The sequence below is a fragment of the Haemorhous mexicanus genome, chromosome 31, assembly GCF_027477595.1.
Source record: "Haemorhous mexicanus isolate bHaeMex1 chromosome 31, bHaeMex1.pri, whole genome shotgun sequence".
In the NCBI taxonomy this organism is placed as follows: domain Eukaryota; kingdom Metazoa; phylum Chordata; class Aves; order Passeriformes; family Fringillidae; genus Haemorhous; species Haemorhous mexicanus.
Window position 1 is genome coordinate 4001783 of NC_082371.1, and position 16379 is coordinate 4018161.

The window sequence follows — 16379 nt, forward strand, 5'->3', positions numbered from 1 at the left end:
TGCAGCTGCTTTGCTCTTCCCTATAATTTTCCAAATTGGGCTCCGAGGCCGCTTGGCAGAGAGGAAATCATCGGTGTCATCATCCTAGATGGGGGCAGAGCACCATCCTCAACCCTCATTTTCCCCCAGATTTTATCGGGGCAGCTCCAGGCTTGGAAGGGAGCAGCCAACACCACCCAGCAGGAAAATAAACAGGCTGAAATTTGGGAATTACTGAGTGCAGTTGAGGCTGGTTTGGATCCTGGAACCTCGGTTTTGGAGCAGTTTCAGGGCTCTCACCTGGAATCCAAGTTCTAAATAAAGGGGGGATGTTCGGGGGTGTTTTTTCATTGGAGAATTGTGAGATTGAAGGGGAAATATGGGATTAAATGGAATCACCACCAACTGCTCGTTAATGATTTGTTTTATTGCTCAGGCCAGAGCAGGATCTCAGTTCTGTCCATTTCTGTCCATTTCTGTCCATTTCTGTTCATTTATATCCATTTATGGTAATTTCTGTCCATTTCTGTCCATTTATGGTAATTTCTGTACATTTATGGTAATTTCTGTCTATTTCTGTCCATTTCTGTCCATTTATGGTAATTTCTGTCCATTTCTGTCCTTTTATGGTAATTTCTGTACATTTATGGTAATTTCTGCCTATTTCTGTCCATTTATGTCCATTTCTGTTCATTTATGTCCATTTATAGTAATTTCTGTCCATTTATGTCCATTTATGGGAATTTCTGTCCATTTCTGTCAATTTATGTCCATTTATGGTAATTTCTGTCCATTTATGTCCATTTATGGTAATTTCTGTACATTTCTGTCCATTTCTGATAATTTGTGTCCATTCATGTCAAATTTCTGTCCATTTCTGCCCATTATTGATGTGATTTCCCCCCGATGTGATTATTGATCCTACTAAAAGATCAATTTTTTTGGCAGCCTCCCATTTCCTTCCGGACGTCTCAGTCTCACCCTTAAGAATTTCAGGACAAAACACATTTCCACTTGGATTTCCTCTCTCACTGAGAGGTTTGGGGACATTTTTTACCTCCAGCACCACCACAGGTGGTGATTAAAGAATTAAACACACAAATAACTCCGGAACTGCGGAATTCTTCCCTGCCACCCAAGGAGACTTTGCTGGGAGCTCGGGAACGATGACGGCACCCCAATTTCCTGGGAATCTTTCATCTTGGAAACAAAACCCAGCTAATGCTCTGTAATTCCCTGGATAAAACTCCAGGCAAGGTGGAATTGCAGCCCTGGAGGGGGGGAAGCCTGGAGTGCCTGGGTGTGATTTGGGTCTGTCTAAAAGCTGGGCCAGGTGTCCCTCCGGGGCCACCACCCAAACGCCTTCTCCAGGTCAGGGTCACCTCCAGGACTTCCCAGGATCTTGGAATATCCCCAGGTGGAAGGGAACCCCAAGGATCAGGCTCAGAACCATCCCCAAGAGACCCCAGAGTCTCACCTGGGGTTTTTTTGAGGTCTTGGAGCCCCCAGGATTGGACAAGGCTGGTGAAGGAGCTCTGATACGGCTCAGCCCAACCCCAAAGCCCCAGAAGATTGAGGAGAAGGAGATTTTGACTTTCCCTGAGGAGCTGGAGCATGGCCAGGGATGGGAATGGGGCTGGAGAAGCTGGAGAAGGATCTGGAAAATCCCAAGGGCGCAGGGGCAGCTCAGCCTGAAGAAAAGGGGGATCCAGGGGGAATTTGGGATCTGTCAGGAGGGATTTGGGGTCTGATCCCTGGGAACAGGACAAGAGGGAACGGCCTCAAGCTGTGCCAGGGGAGGCTCAGGGTGGGAAATCTGGGAAAATCCCTCCTGGAAAATGGAAAAGGGCTTGGAAGGGGCTCGGGGAGGTTTGGGGTTCTGGAGGCGCCTGAGGAATTCCTGGACATTGGTCTGGGTGTCCAGGTGGGATCAGACACAGCTTGGACTCGACGACCTCGGAATTCTTTCCCAGCCTCCAGGATCCTGGGATTCTACAGAGCTGCAGGATCTGCTCCTCAGGAGGGTGGGGGCTCATGGGACAAGTTTGGGGTTATTTGGGGCATCTTGGAAGTCCCGCCCTTGCAAATAATTAATTTTACTATTTCATTAGCGCCTGTGGAATGAGCCAACGCCACGGAGAGAATTCCCATTCCTGTATCGCCCCATGGCTCACCCAGGCGTGGTGCTGAGATCCAATTTAATCATCCATTAATGAGAAAGATATTAATTAAATCTTCATTTGCCTTCATTGCCTCATTAAAGCTGCTCGTCTCAGCAAGAAAATCTGGCAGCTTCCTCTGAGTTCCTTCAAGGATTAAACCCTGTAAAATCCTGTAAAAATGAATTTATAGTTGGATTTAAGGAAGGAAAAGGAAAATTTCCCAGGGAAAAAAGTGCAGAGTTTTCTTATCCAGAGGAAATACTGGATTTTTTTTTCCAGCTGCAATTATTTGTACAGCACTGATTAGTCCAGCTCAACAAGGCCAAAGGTTCAGCTTGAATAAAAATCTGTCAGGAATTCCAGGGCTCTCCTTGCTCCTGGAATTCAGCAGGAATTGTGTTTATGGGAAAAGGGGGATGGGTTCAAGCTGAAAATGGGGAAATTTAGGTTGGGTTTAGGGAAGAAATGGTTCCCTGTGAGGGTGGGGAGGCCCTGGAATGGATTTCCCAGTGAAGCTTTGGACGCCCCATCCATGGAATTGTCCAAGGCCAGGCTGGAGCATCCTGGGAAAATGGAAAAGAGTTGGAATGAGATGATTGTTAAGGACCTTCCCAACCCAAAGCACTCCATGGTTTTACGATTCTTGGGCCTGAAAAGGGATTTAAGGAGGAAAAGCAGCCCTAAGGACCTTCCCAACCCAAAGCACTCCATGGTTTTACGATTCTTGGGCCTGAAAAGGGATTTAAGGAGGAAAAGCAGCCCTAAGGACCTTCCCAACCCAAACCATTCCAGGTTTTTATGATTCTTGGGCCTGAAAAGGGATTTAAGGAGGAAAAGCAGCCCTAAGGACCTTCCCAACCCAAACCATTCCAGGTTTTTATGATTCTTGGGCCTGAAAAGGGATTTAAGGAGGAAAAGCAGCCCTAAGGACCTTCCCAACACAAACCATTCCAGGTTTTTACGATTCTTGGGCCTGAAAAGGGATTTAAGGAGGAAAAGGAGCCCCAAGGACCTTCCCAACCCAAACCACTCCAGGTTTTTATGATTCTTGGGCCTGAAAAGGGATTTAAGGAGGAAAATCAGCCCTAAGGACCTTCCCAACCCAAACCATTCCATGGTTTTTATGATTCTTGGGCCTGAAAAGGGATTTAAGGAGGAAAAGGAGCCCTAAGGACCTTCCCAACCCAAACCATTCCATGGTTTTATGATTCTTGGGCCTGAAAAGGGATTTAAGGAGGAAAAGGAGCCCTAAGGACCTTCCCAACCCAAACCATTCCATGGTTTTACGATTCTTGGGCTGAAAAGGGATTTAAGGAGGAAAAGCAGCCCTAAGGACCTTCCCAACCCAAACCATTCCAGGTTTTTACGGTTCTTGGGCCTGAAAAGGGATTTAAAGAGGAAAAGCAGCCCTGGGCCAAAGCTTGATCTCCCTGACCTCATCCCAGATTTTGCTGCTGTGCAATATTGGGAATATAATGACAGGTTATCAGGAATAACCCCATTAATACCGGGGTGTGCCCCAGCCTCAGATCCACCCTCTGCACGGAGAATCCTTGGGCAGGTTGGGTCACATGTGGGCTCAGATTGTCCCCAATAAATGAGTCTTTTACTGGGCCAGGAGTGGGGAAAGGGAAAGGCCCGGAGGAGGAGTTGTGGGATGGGATATCGGAAAGGGAATGAGGGATCTGGATCATCCTGGAGGTCCCTTCCATCCCAAACCATCCCGGGATTCCGTGGAGATCAGAGCAGGAGGAACAGCCGAGCTCCCCGTGCAAGGCCGTAAAAAATATGGGAGCACTGGGAGAGAAACAGGTGGGATGGGTTGGTGGGAGGTGGGAAAAGGGGGGAAAAGCGGGGAAAAAAGCCAAAGTGGCAGAAAAAATCCAGGGTTTCCTGATGAACCCTTGGTTTTCTGGGCTGCAAATCAAAATAATAATAATAATAATAATAATAATAATAATAATAATAATAATAATAATAATAGTAGTAGTAGTAGTAGTAGTAGTAGTAGTAGGCAGATGAGGGGAGAATGCTGAGGGTTGTTTGAAAAAATACTGATGGGGGAAAAAAAAACATGGAAAGGACCCAAACAAGATCTGTGGGGAAAAAATTTGGATCAACTGGATCCAAAAGGGATCAACTTGATCCAAAGGGGATCAGCTTGATCCGAAAGGGATCCAGCTCTGAGCTCTTGATGGAAAAGCTGGTGTTTTTTCCCCAAAAAGCCTCAGTGAGGAGAATCCAGGGGGGAATTCTGGGCTCTTCCTGGGGGGATTTGGGATCTGATCCCTGGGACTGGGAACAGAACAAGAGGGAATGGCCTTGAGCTGTGCCAGGGGAGGCTCAGGGTGGGAAATCTGGGAAAATCCCTCCTGGAAAAGGGGAAGGGGCTTGGAAGGGGCTGCCCAGGGAGGTTTGGAGTGGCCACCCCTGGAGGTGTCCAAGGAATTCCTGGACATTGGTCTGGGATCGGGCACAGCTTGGACTCAACCTTGGAGATCTTTTCCACCCTCAACAACTCTGGGATGTTCCTTTGAGGAAAAAACCCCCAAACCTAGAAAAGGAATAATTCCCATTCCTCCTCTTCCTGAGCCCCGCGTGGAACTGGAGATTGTCCAAGCCCTGGGGCTGCAGGGGGTGGAGCCGCTGGGCCCATGAGTCAACCCCGAGGTCTTGGGGTCCGCCCCGCCCGTGACCTCATTGCCGGAGTTTTCCCAACCTTTTCCCCAAGAGCCAAACAAGAAAGGTGGGATCCGTGAGCTGCCCACGGCTCGCGGGCTGATCCTCCAAGATTTTGGGATGGTTACACCACCACTGGGATTGGTAAATCCCCATTGGGACGGGGAAAGTGGGGCACACACAAATGGGGGGATTTGGGAGCGTGGAAGAACTTCCTGTCTCCCACCTGGATGCCCAGGTGAGGAGGGTGGGCACGGAGGAAAAAATCCAGCAAAACCAGGGAAAAGCCTCCTCAGAGGCTGGGGTTCTTCCTTCTGCCTGTTCAGGAGTCGTTTAAATGAGCCTGACAAATTTTCCACAATCCCTTTTCCCTCTGAAGGGAGCCCCCAGATCGGGGCTGGTCCCAGAAGGAGGAGCCCACCCTGAGGTTGGTGAGGAATTCCAAAATTCCAGTCGTTCACGGGCAGCTCTCAAACCTCCCCGGCTCCAAAAAAACCTCAGGGCTTTGGAATTTATCCAGATTTCCCAATTCGGAGAATTTCCCAGGGAAAGAAAACCAGGAAACCACTGTGATAATGCAGAATAATTTTAATGGTAAGAGAAAGAACAAGAATAAAATAAAAAATAAATTTTAAAAATTTTAAAGATAAGATAAAATAAAATAAAATAAAATAAAATAAAATAAAATAAAATAAAATAAAATAAAATAAAATAAAATAAAATAAAATAAAATAAAATAAAATAAAATAAAATATAAATTATGGGGTCAAGGACATAGGTCCACGTGAAGATTCTCTACTTTTATCCTGGAATTTTGGAATGGTTCTGAAGGGATCATTCAGATCCATGGGCAAGGGACACTCCCACTATCCCAGGTTATTCCAAGCCAATCCAGCCTGGCTTTGGACACTTCCAAGGTGGAAAATCCACATTTTTGTGGCCAAACTTTCCCGCTGGGTTAATTTTTATATAAAAATAATTCATTTCCACAATTTCTTTTTCCTTTTTATTAAAATTAAAGTTAAATGTAAGGAGATTGGTTTATTCCTTTTCCCAACTTGCCTGCGGTGAAAGTGAAAGCCGGGAAGTGGTGACGGGATCGTGCTGGTGTTTATCCCAATGGAAAGGGAATTTCCTGGTGAGTAATTCCCATAAAAGCTAAGCCAGGCTCAATTAGGCCTGGCAGGCAAAGGCTTTGTCAGATCTGACCACATTTGGGGTGTTCCCCAATCTTGATTTCTCTGGAAAACCACAGAGGAGGAACGAATTGCTCCCACAAAGCAGATTCCAGTGTCAGGTTGTCCCAAAATTTGAAATTGTTATTTAATGGCTTTATTCCATCGCTTGGGAATGTCTGAGGGGAAAAAAATACAACTGAAAAAAACCCCAACCTTAAAAAAAAAAAAAATGCAACTTAAGCTGAACTCAAATTCCCAAATCTGCTTTGGAGGAGCCTCCAGAGCCTCCGGATCGGGGCCGGATCCGCTCACACTTCCAGGACCTCTTCTTCCTCCTTCGCCGCCGCCTCGTTTTCTGTTCCCGGCTTTTCCGGATCTGGAATTTGCTCCTGGCCCCCGGTCCCGGCCGGCTGCTGGCTCCCGCAGCTGCTCCTGCGGCAGGGATGGATCCAGCGGGAAGTGAAAATGTACGAGCAGCGCGACGCTCGCCGCGGGCCCGACTTGGGCACCAAAGGCCCGGAGCGCGGGATCGGCGCTCCGTGGGACCCCAGGGAGCTTCGGGATGGCCCCGCGCCCCCCTCCAGCATTCCCGAGGATCCCAGCACCATTCCCAAGGATCCCAGCAGGGTCTCCTGTGGGCCCACGCCGAGGATGGGCCTGGAGGTGAATTTTGGGATGAAAGGCCCGGAACGCGGGATTGGCGCTCCGTGGGATCCCAGCGCCGTTCCCGAGGATCCCTCTGGCATTCCCGAGGATCCCAGCACCATTCCCGAGGATCCCTCTGGCATTCCCGGGGATCCCAGCACGGTCTCCTGCGGGCAGGTGCTGAGGATGGGCCCCGGGAATGTCACGAGCACGGGAGGAGGGAAGATGATGACGCGGGAAGCGCCGCAGGAAACCACGCAGGGCTGGCTGCAGCCCGAGGCCGCCGGGCCCGGGCACGGCCCCTGGAATTCCGAGCACATCTGGGAGGAACCAGGGAGAACCTGCAGCCAGGACAGGGAAAAAATCCGGGAATTAAAACATGGATTCCTCTTTATTTCCAAATCCCAGCGGGAAAAAACCTTGCTCCACTTCATGCTTATTTTTATTTTATTCTATTTAATCCAGTTTTGAATTGTATTTTTAATTAAATATTTCTTTTTTATTATTATTATATCATTCTTTAATTTGATTTTTCAAATTCTATTTCATTTCCGTTGTATTTTTAAAATTTAGTTTGTATTTTTTTAACTCTGATTTCATTTCCATTGTTATTTTTAAATTTCATTCCGTTTCTTAATCTCAGTTTTTAAAATTCTTTTTAATTTTCGCTGCATTTTAAAAATTCAGGTTTTTCATTGTAATTTTTAAAAAATCATTGGACTTTTTAAGTGTTGCTTTGAAATCAAACTCCCAGCTCAGCTTCCCCTTTTCCCCACCCACCTCAGCCTTCCCAAAAAACCCCACCCTGCCTTTTTCCAGGGTTTTCCATCCTTCCCAGGTGATTTGTTTATCTCAGCCTGCCCAGCCCTGGCTGGGATAATTACCCAGAGCAGATTCCAGAGCCTGGGATCCGCGTCTGGAGCGCTGACAGCTCCAAAATCCCCGGAATTCTGGAGAAATCCTTCCTCCAACGAATTCCAGAGGGCCCAGAGCTCCACGGGGAATTTCGGTGCCCAATTATTTTTCCCCCCCAGACCTGAATCCACATTCTCATGGAACCCATTCCAGAATTTCTCCTGGGATTTACCTGGCGGGGCTCAAAGCTGTAGGATGAGGATGATTCCCAAAAAAACCCCTGGAATTTTTGTCCCTGGAGGAATCCGGGCTCTCCCAGAGGCTCCTTCGGAGGTAGGTGTTGGCTTTAACTCCTCAAATTCATCAAATTCCTGCTTTTTCTCCAAAGATTCTCCTGGAAAAGTCCAGGGGATTCCCATTATTTATCTGGTGGGGAGTTCCACGGAGATCAAATGGGTTTTTTCAGAAAATTCCCAAAGTTTTGGGTGGGAAAACAACAGAATTGAAGTTTCTTCTTCCCAAAAGTGCTCCAAAAATGGGGGTTTGCAGCAAAGAAATTCCTTGGCTGGTTGGAAATTGATTGGAAACAACTTTTCAGGGAAAATGGGATCATTCCGGCAGGAAAATAAGGAGGAAAAAAGATTTTCCTCCCTTTTTATCCCATAGAAAAAAAAAATTGATTTACTAATAATAAAATTTTGGGGGTAAAAAAAAGAGAAAATCCCAGGTTTTCTCAGATTTTTAAAGGAAAAATACGGATGAAACATTACTGAGCACCCTGAGCTTTAAAATCCCTTCCATCCCAAAACATTCCAAGGTTTCATGACAAATCCCACCAGAATTAAAATGAAAGTGACTTTTCTTGTCACTGACCGTTCCGTGCTAACAACAACACTCCAGCAGAAATTTTTTGTTGTTGTTTCTTATTTTAACAAGAATTTTTAAGCCTGGACTCACCCCGAGCACCCAAGGAAATCATTCCCAGCATGGAATCTCCCTTTTGGAATTGCTGGAGCCACAAAATCCACGGGAAACCCCGATTATTTATTCTCCTTTCCCAATTATTTATTCTCCTTTCCCAATTATTTATTTTGATTTCCCGTTTTCCCCTAATTCTGGGATGGAAGGGAGAAGCACTCACCGAAATTCCAGGAAGGAATCACCAGGAATGTCCGGGGGAGCCCCAAATCCTGGGAGTTTTATAAGAACTCGGGAACTTCCAGGAAGCTGAGGCAGCCTTTGGGAGCGAGGCTTTAATTGCCCTCCCCTCATGTGTAATAATCTTAATTACTGCTAATTATTTCGGGCTTGTTTACCTGCATAATTCCCTTTTCCATGGGAATTTCTGGAGTGGAATGGGAATTTTTGTTGCATCCTCCCCATATTCCCATTGGGTTTGGTTTTTTTATTGCAGGAAAAGTGAATTTTGGAGGGGATTTCTGCCTGGATTTCCAGCCCTGGGATGGGGTTGGGTTAAAAATGCCTCAGGGGCATTAAATATTGAATTTTAAAACATTTTTTAAGTTTAAAAAATTTAGTTTAAAAAAAATTTAAACGTTTTTAAAGTTTATGGTAAATTTAAAAGTTTAATTTAAAAAAATTAAACATTAAAGACTTAGAAAAAATAATCCTGTGGAAGCTGGAAAAATCTGATGAATTTCATGGAGTTTTGGTGATTTTCTGAGGATTTGGGTGGATCCCCGAGCTGAGAGAATCCCAGAATTCCGGAATTGGTGTTTAATGGAACTAACCGGGAATTTGATGGAATTCATCGGGAAATTTGGGGATTCTTCAGGCAGGAAGGGATCCCGCCCGAACCTGGCAGGGGATTTTCAGGATACCTCTGGAATATCCTCACTGAGGGAGATCCCAACATCCCCCGGACAATCTGCTCCCGTGGAAATCCCAGGAATTCACTCCTGCCCCTGGAAACTCCCCGGTTTTGGGGTGACTTTTGAGGAGAAATCAATAACTTTGCTTCATGAATATGCAAAATACCCGGAGTTGGGGCGGGAGAACAACATCCTGTTTATTGGAGGGATTTATTCCGTGCCGGGGGAATGTTCCAGAGCCTCTCGGAGCCCCGAGGGGTTTTCCTGGCATCGTTTGTTATTTCCATCACCTGGAGAAAATGCTTTGCATGCAGAAATGGCTGGCGAACATTCCCGAGGTGGTTTGCGGTGTGGGAACCTCATCACCGGGATGATTTCCCTCATCCTGTCCCAAAAGACAATCCCAGAGTTTTCAAAAAAAAAAATAAAAAATTCAGGATTTGAATCCCTCCTTCCGAATCCCGATCCCATCGAGATTTATCACCGGGATGATGATTTCGGATTGGAATGGGATTGTTTAGGATTCTAATTCGAAGATTATTGGGAATGTGTAAGGTCAGTTTGCCTCCTGCAAATTGACATCAGAACCTGGGGGGGGAGTTCTGATCCCCTTTGATTTCTGGAAGTGGGAATTCCTTTGGGAATGGGATTTTTTGGGGTTCGGGAACGGGATTTTTTGGGATGAGGATGGGATTTCTTTAGGACAAGGAGGGGATTTTTTGGATTCGGGAATGGAATTTTTTTGGGATTCGGGAATAGGATTTTTGGGGATTTAGAAAGAGGATTTTTTGGGATTCGGATGGGATTTTTTTGGGATTCGGGAATAGGATTTTTTGGGATGAGGACGGGATTTTTTGGGATTCAGGAATGGGATTTTTTGGGATTCAGGAATGGGATTTTTTGGGGATTTAGAAAGAGGATTTTTGGGGATGAGGATGGCATTGTTTGGGATTCGGATGGGATTTTTGGGGATTTAGAAAGAGGATTTTTGGGGATGAGGATGGCATTGTTTGGGATTCGGATGGGATTTTTGGGGATTTAGAAAGAGGATTTTTGGGGATGAGGATGGCATTGTTTGGGATTCGGATGGGATTTTTGGGGATTTAGAAAGAGGATTTTTGGGGATGAGGATGGCATTGTTTGGGATTCGGATGGGATTTTTGGGATGAGGACGGAATTGCCGGTGCAGTTCTCCCCTGTGGCCGCCAGGCGGCAGCGCTGCCCCGTTGGGTCCCCGTCCCCTTTTCCAGGGCTCGTGACTTTTCCAAGGGCAAATCCCACCCGGAAAACCTCGGGATGGGGGCGGGACAGGGGAGCAGGAGAGCCCCAGCATCGTCACGGCGGAATTTCGGTGCTTTGAGACTCCGGGTTTTAATTCTGTCCTCTCAACACAGCTCCGTTATCAGCAGCAAACCCGCGGAATCAGGAGCTCGGATTTTTACAATTTAACTTTTCCTGCTGATCCACCCCCTCTTCCCCATATTTTTTTTCCTCCTGCTGGGAGGAAAGGCTGAGGGAATTGGGAATATTCAGCCTGGAGAAGCTTTGGGGTGACCCCACTGCGGCCTTGAAGGGGCTGCAGGGAAATTGGGGAGAGATTTTATTTTCCCAAGGGCCTGGAGTGCCCTCGATGGGAGGAAGTTGAGGTTGGATACTGGGAAGGAATTCCTGAGGAACATCATCCTCTCCCCCCAGTAAATCCGTGGTAGCAAACCCAGCCCTAAAACTGTGATTATTTCCCTTATTTTACACAAAAGGAGCAGGGTAACCACAGGGAAAGTGTTTTTTACCAGTAGTAGGAATTAGAAACTGTTTTAAAAGATGGGAAATAATTCAGGCAGAGAGCAGGAATCAGCTGTAACCTGAGTTTAATGAGAGTGGAATTTCAGTTGGTCCCACAACATCAAAACAGGGTGCAGACGTTGTCACGAAGGCGTTGGGGTGAGGCTCCAAGTGGCTCAGAGCTCCTCAGCCTCTCCCCAGCACCTTCCTGGCGCTGGAAAATCCAAATTTGGGGTCGAATAAAAGGAGGGATTTGCTCTGCGAGCTGAACACGGGCACGATATGGGGGAAAACCAGGCTTGGGGGGCAGGACTGGGAATGGAGGGGGGATCACCCCAAACCTGGGCTCCAAGGAGAGGAAATCACCCCAAACCAAACCTGGGCTCCAAGGAGGGGAAATCACCCCAAACCTGGGCTCCAAGGAGGGGAAATCACCCCAAACCTGGGCTCCAAGGAGGGGAAATCACCCCAAACCTGGGCTCCAAGGAGGGGAAATCACCCCAAACCAAACCTGGGGTCCAAGGAGGGGAAATCACCCCAAACCTGGGGTTTATGGAGGGGGGATCACCCCAAACCAAACCTGGGGTCCAAGGAGGGGAAATCACCCCAAACCAAACCTGGGGTCCAAGGAGGGGAAATCACCCCAAACCTGGGGTCCATGGAGGGGGGATCACCCCAAACCAAACCTGGGGTCCAAGGAGGGGAAATCACCCCAAACCTGGGGTTTATGGAGGGGAAATCACCCCAAACCAAACCTGGGCTCCAAGGAGGGGAAATCACCCCAAACCAAACCTGGGGTCCATGGAGGGGCGATCACCCCAAACCTGGGCTCCAAGGAGAGGAAATCACCCCAAACCAAACCTGGGCTCCAAGGAGGGGGGATTGCCCCAAACCTGGGCTCCAAGGAGGGGAAATCACCCCAAACCAAACCTGGGGTCCATGGAGGGGAAATCACCCCAAATCTGGGTTCCAAGGAGGGGAAATCACCCCAAACCAAACCTGGGGTCCATGGAGGGGAGATCACCCCAAACCTGGACTCCAAGGAGAGAGAAAATCACTCCAAATTTGGGCTTCCTGGAGGGGGGGATCACCCCAAACCGGGGTTCCAAGGAGGGGAAATCACCCCTAACCTGGGCTCCAAGGAGGGGAAATCACCCTAAAACTGGACTCCAAGTAGTGGTGGGATCACCCCATGGGGATCACCCCAACCTGGGCCCAAGGGGGGGATCACCCCATGGGAATCACCCCAAAACCGGGCTCCAAGGAGGGGGGATCACCCCCTGTCGATCCCCCCGAACCCGGGCTCCATCCCCCGCGGCATTCCCGACCTTTCCCGCCCCTCCCTCACCAGAGCCACTTGGAAGCACCGCGACTTTTCTTGGAGCGCCCGGAGCGCTTGGCGCCGGCCGGGGCCAGCCGGGAGGGCCGCGGGGAGCCCCGGGGGTGCTGGTGGTGGCCACAGCGGGACTTGCTCAGGTGCTGCGCCGAGCAGCTCCTGCCCTTGGTCCCCTCAAGCTGCGGCGAGCCCTTGGCCACCGCCGGCATCGGGGGACGCTCCTCGGTGACCTTGGTGACGCTCAGGCGCTGCTCCGAGGAGCAGCAGGTGCCAAATTCCTGCGTGGGGTACCCCTTGGAGCAGCGGTGCGGGGCCACCCCCGCCAGCTGCTCCCGCAGGAAGGAGCGGGTGACGCTCTGCTGCGGGGGACACTCGGTGACCCCTCGGAGGGGCAGCGAGTAGCCGCCGCTCAGCTCGGGGCAGCGCGGGGGACACGCGGCCGCCTTGTGCGGGCGAGCCAGGGCCCGGCAGGAGGCGGAGGAGCCGCGGATGCCGCACGGGGGGAAGCGCAGCCGGCCGGGCTCGGGGCAGCGCGGGGCGCACGGCGGGAGGCTCCGGGCCGCGCGTCTCTTGTCGCCGCGAGGGGCCGGGGGGCTCTGGGGGACACCGGAGCCCCTCGGGCGGGGCAGCAGCCGCGTGGTCTCGCAGGGCTCGGGGTAGAGCAGGAGGCACTTCTGCACCAGCGGCCGGCAGGGCAGCAGCGAGGCGGCGGTGGCGGCTTGGGGACAGCTCTGCCAGCGCGGCGCGGGGCCCTTGGTGATGCTCAGGGGGTGGCAGGTGTTGGCGAAGGGCTCGGGGTGAGCCTGGCACGGAGGGAGCAGCTCGGGGATGAATTTGGGGCCCGGCAGGAGGAGCGGCGGGCAGCGCTCGCCGGGGCAGTGCATGGCGGAGCGGGGTTCAGAGCTGCGGGAGACAAAACAGCGATCATTTCTTTTGTTAGGTTGGGGTTTTTTTGGGATTTTTTTTGGGGATGATTCAGCAGCAAAACTCGCCCCGCTCTCCTGGCGGCCCGTGACTCAAAGCGGGGCGTGTTTGGGAGGGGAGAGGAAAATTCCGTCCTCGGCTGCGGGTTCTGCTCTAGAACGCCTGAAAAGATCCGGAATTTCGGCCAGGCCGGTTCGTGCCACCCTCCAAACCGCCGAGGAGCTTTTGGGCGACTCCCGAGCACCTCGGGGCCCTCCCTGGGTCGCCCTTTCAGGTTGAGCTGCCGTGAGATGAGAGAGGAGCCAAAATTCCGGGTGTGGCCCCTCGGTAATAGCCGGGCGCGGCCGCGGAGCCACGCCGGGGCTCGGGAGAGGTTCGGGGCTCTCTGGAGCTCCCATCCCACGGGGATTTGGGGTCGGGAGCGGGGCAGCGGCAGCCCTGGCTCGCTCTCCCCCGCAAATCCTGATTTTTTTACAAATACAGCAAAATATTTGCTGGAGGGAAGGCAAAAATCAAGGCAAACCCCCAGGTGGATAAAAGGATTAAATATCCCAGAGGATTTGGGGCTGGAAGGGACCCGGAGCAGGTGGCAGGGTTGGGAACGGCTCCAGCTTCGCTGATTTTGGGAGAATTACACCCAATAAATCAGCCCCCGGGGCTGCACCACTTTTCTCCCCTGAAAAGTTTCCCTTTTTCCTTGGAAATCGCAGGAAAAAATATCCCACTCCAGGAAAACTCCAGTTTTCGGGGTTTTCCCCCGGTTTAAACAGGGTTATTTTGACCAAAAATGGTCAGTTTTCCTTTTTTTGTTGTTGTTTTTTGAGAGTAAACCATTAAAAAGATCTACATTGTAGATTGTAAAAAAAAAAAAAAAAAAATTAAAAAATTAAAATTCTACATTTTCTGAGCGCCCCGAATTCTGGATCCTTCCAGGATTTAAGGTTTCGTCTTCCCAAATCCCAAACCGGGATAGAGTCACGCGCCCGGCTCATTAGGAAATCTCGTTATCATCACAATCGGAACAATTATTGTCCAATAAAAACAGCGCCGGGAAAAACAAAGGCAGCAATTACCGCAGCACTGGAACAAAACGCTTCCGAATTAGGGGGGATTGTTGGCGCTTCCCCCTCGTTTTTAGGGGGATTCGCCGGGAATTTTTAGGGATTGGGGATTTTTCCCGTCGGAAATTCCGTCAGCTCCTTGCTCTGGTCGGGGGGGAAAAAAAAATAATAAATTGTTTAAAATTCCATGAAAGCAGCAGAGAATTCCTCAGGTTCTTTTGGAGGAGCTGCCTCGGCTCTTCCCATCCCGCACCCGATTCCTGCTGGGATCCGGCTCTTTGTGGAGCCAAATCCGGGGAAAAAAGCGGGAAAAATCCCCCCAAAAATCCTCATTTCCTATGGAATTTCTTCCCCATTTTTCCTGAGCGCAGCTCCCGCCGGAAAAGCCGCGCATCCCAAAAAAAGGTGGAGGAGAATTTGGGGATAAAAAGGAGAATTTTGGGAGTTCCAGGACTTACCCAGGTCATGAGGGGGAAGAGCCGGAGAGAAGCGCCCGGGAAAGGCCGGGGCTGGCCGGGTTTTTATGGAGCCCGGGAATGCCCCAGGGAATTTTGGGGAGGTTGGGTTTGGCTTTAATTGCACCCCGAACCCGGCCACGTGCGGCTCCGGCTCCCAGGGATGTCCTGGATCACCCGGAGCAGAGAGGCTGGGCCAGCAAAAAAAAAACCTGGAATATCAGAGATCCTCAGGGATGCCAGATTTTCCCGAAATTCCAGCCCAAACAGCCCTTTCCACCTCCCAAAAAACTCCAAAAAACAAACAAAAACCTGGAAATCCAAGGATTATTTGGGATGGCAAATCTTCCTGAAATTCCAGCCAAAACCGCTCTTTCCATTCCCCAAAAAACCCCCCAAAAAACCCCAAAACCTCGGAAAACCGAGGATTCTCAGGGCTGTCAAATCTTCCCGAAATTCCAGCCAGAACTGCCCTCCCCACCCCCAAAATAAAACCAAAATATCCAACCAAACAAACAAAAAAACCCCTGGAAAATCGAGGGTTCTCTGGGATGCCAAATCTTCCCGAAATTCCAGCCGGGACTGCCCTTTCCACCTCCCAAAAAATGAAAAAATTTAAAAATAAAAAGTCTCAGTGGAGGCCAGCCAAGGGAAAAGAAGGAATTCCTCATTCCCAGGGCAGGAATCCCTTTGAAATTCCATCCAGGAAGGACTCAGGCATCCCATAATTAGTGGGACACGCGGATTCCTTCCCGGGAATCCAGGGGAGGCACGGCAGGGATTGCCGGGACAGCTCCCAAAAATTCCTGGTCACAAAGGGGGGAAGGGAGAGGGCTGATCCCAAAAAAAACCCCAAATTCCCATTTCCTGCTCCTTCGTTCCCTGTTTGTCCCACAAAAATCCCCCAGGGAAAATGAGCAGGACTGGGAATGCTGTGGGAGTCACTCCTGCTCCAGGGAAGGGCCTGGAATTCGGGAATTCGGGGTTTTGGGGGTTTTTGGGTCCCTTTTGTAGGAATCCAACGCTTTTGAATCGATTCAGGTGAGGTGCCTGAAAAAAGAGGGGAATTTCCATGGAAAATCCTCCTTGGAAGGGATCAAATCCAACTCCGGGCCCTGCTCAGAATTCCCAGAATTCCCAAAACTGGGAAAATGCTCCTGGAGCCTTGGGAAGGTGAGCATGAGTGGGATATTTGGAGTATTGGAATATTTAAATATTGGGATATATGGAGAATTTGGATATTGGAATATCTGGATATTGGAATATTGGGATATTGGAATATTGGGATATTGGAATATTTGGATATTGGAATACTGGAATTTTGTAATATTGGGATACTGGGTTATTTGGATATTGGAATATTGGGATATTGGAATATTGGGATATTGGGATCTTGGAATATTTGGATATTGGAATATTGGGATATTGGAATATTGGGATACTGGGTTATTTGGATATTGGAATATTTGGATATTGGAATATTGGGATATT

The 16379-nt window shown here is 49.4% G+C and overlaps 1 protein-coding gene and 1 long non-coding RNA gene across 3 annotated transcripts; both read right to left on the reverse strand.

Annotated features, from left to right (window-relative positions):
• Positions 1 to 11181: 11181 nt before the first annotated feature.
• LOC132340253 (uncharacterized) lies at positions 11182 to 11762 on the reverse strand. Its single transcript, XR_009489821.1, has 2 exons — positions 11688 to 11762; positions 11182 to 11586 (listed from the first exon to the last, which is right to left on the reverse strand). It is a non-coding gene; the product is annotated as an uncharacterized LOC132340253 (long non-coding RNA).
• A 135-nt stretch (positions 11763 to 11897) lies between these two features.
• LOC132340184 (DBF4-type zinc finger-containing protein 2 homolog) lies at positions 11898 to 15494 on the reverse strand. 2 transcript variants are annotated; one of them, XM_059871028.1, is made up of 2 exons: positions 14892 to 15494; positions 11898 to 13351 (listed from the first exon to the last, which is right to left on the reverse strand). In XM_059871028.1, exon 2 carries the CDS (start codon positions 13330 to 13332, stop codon positions 12457 to 12459), a length of 876 nt encoding a protein of 291 aa, XP_059727011.1. In that variant the 5' UTR covers positions 13333 to 13351; positions 14892 to 15494; the 3' UTR covers positions 11898 to 12456. The 2 variants fall into 2 exon arrangements, with proteins under 2 accessions (XP_059727011.1, XP_059727012.1); XM_059871029.1 differs by lacking the exon at positions 14892 to 15494 and adding an exon at positions 14446 to 14885.
• Positions 15495 to 16379: the final 885 nt, after the last annotated feature.

What these genes read in the sequence shown, in the direction of transcription:
- LOC132340184 (XM_059871028.1), bottom strand. Translation starts at nt 13,332, where the DNA reads ATGCACTGCCCCGGCGAGCGCTGCCCGCCGCTCCTCCTGCCGGGCCCC.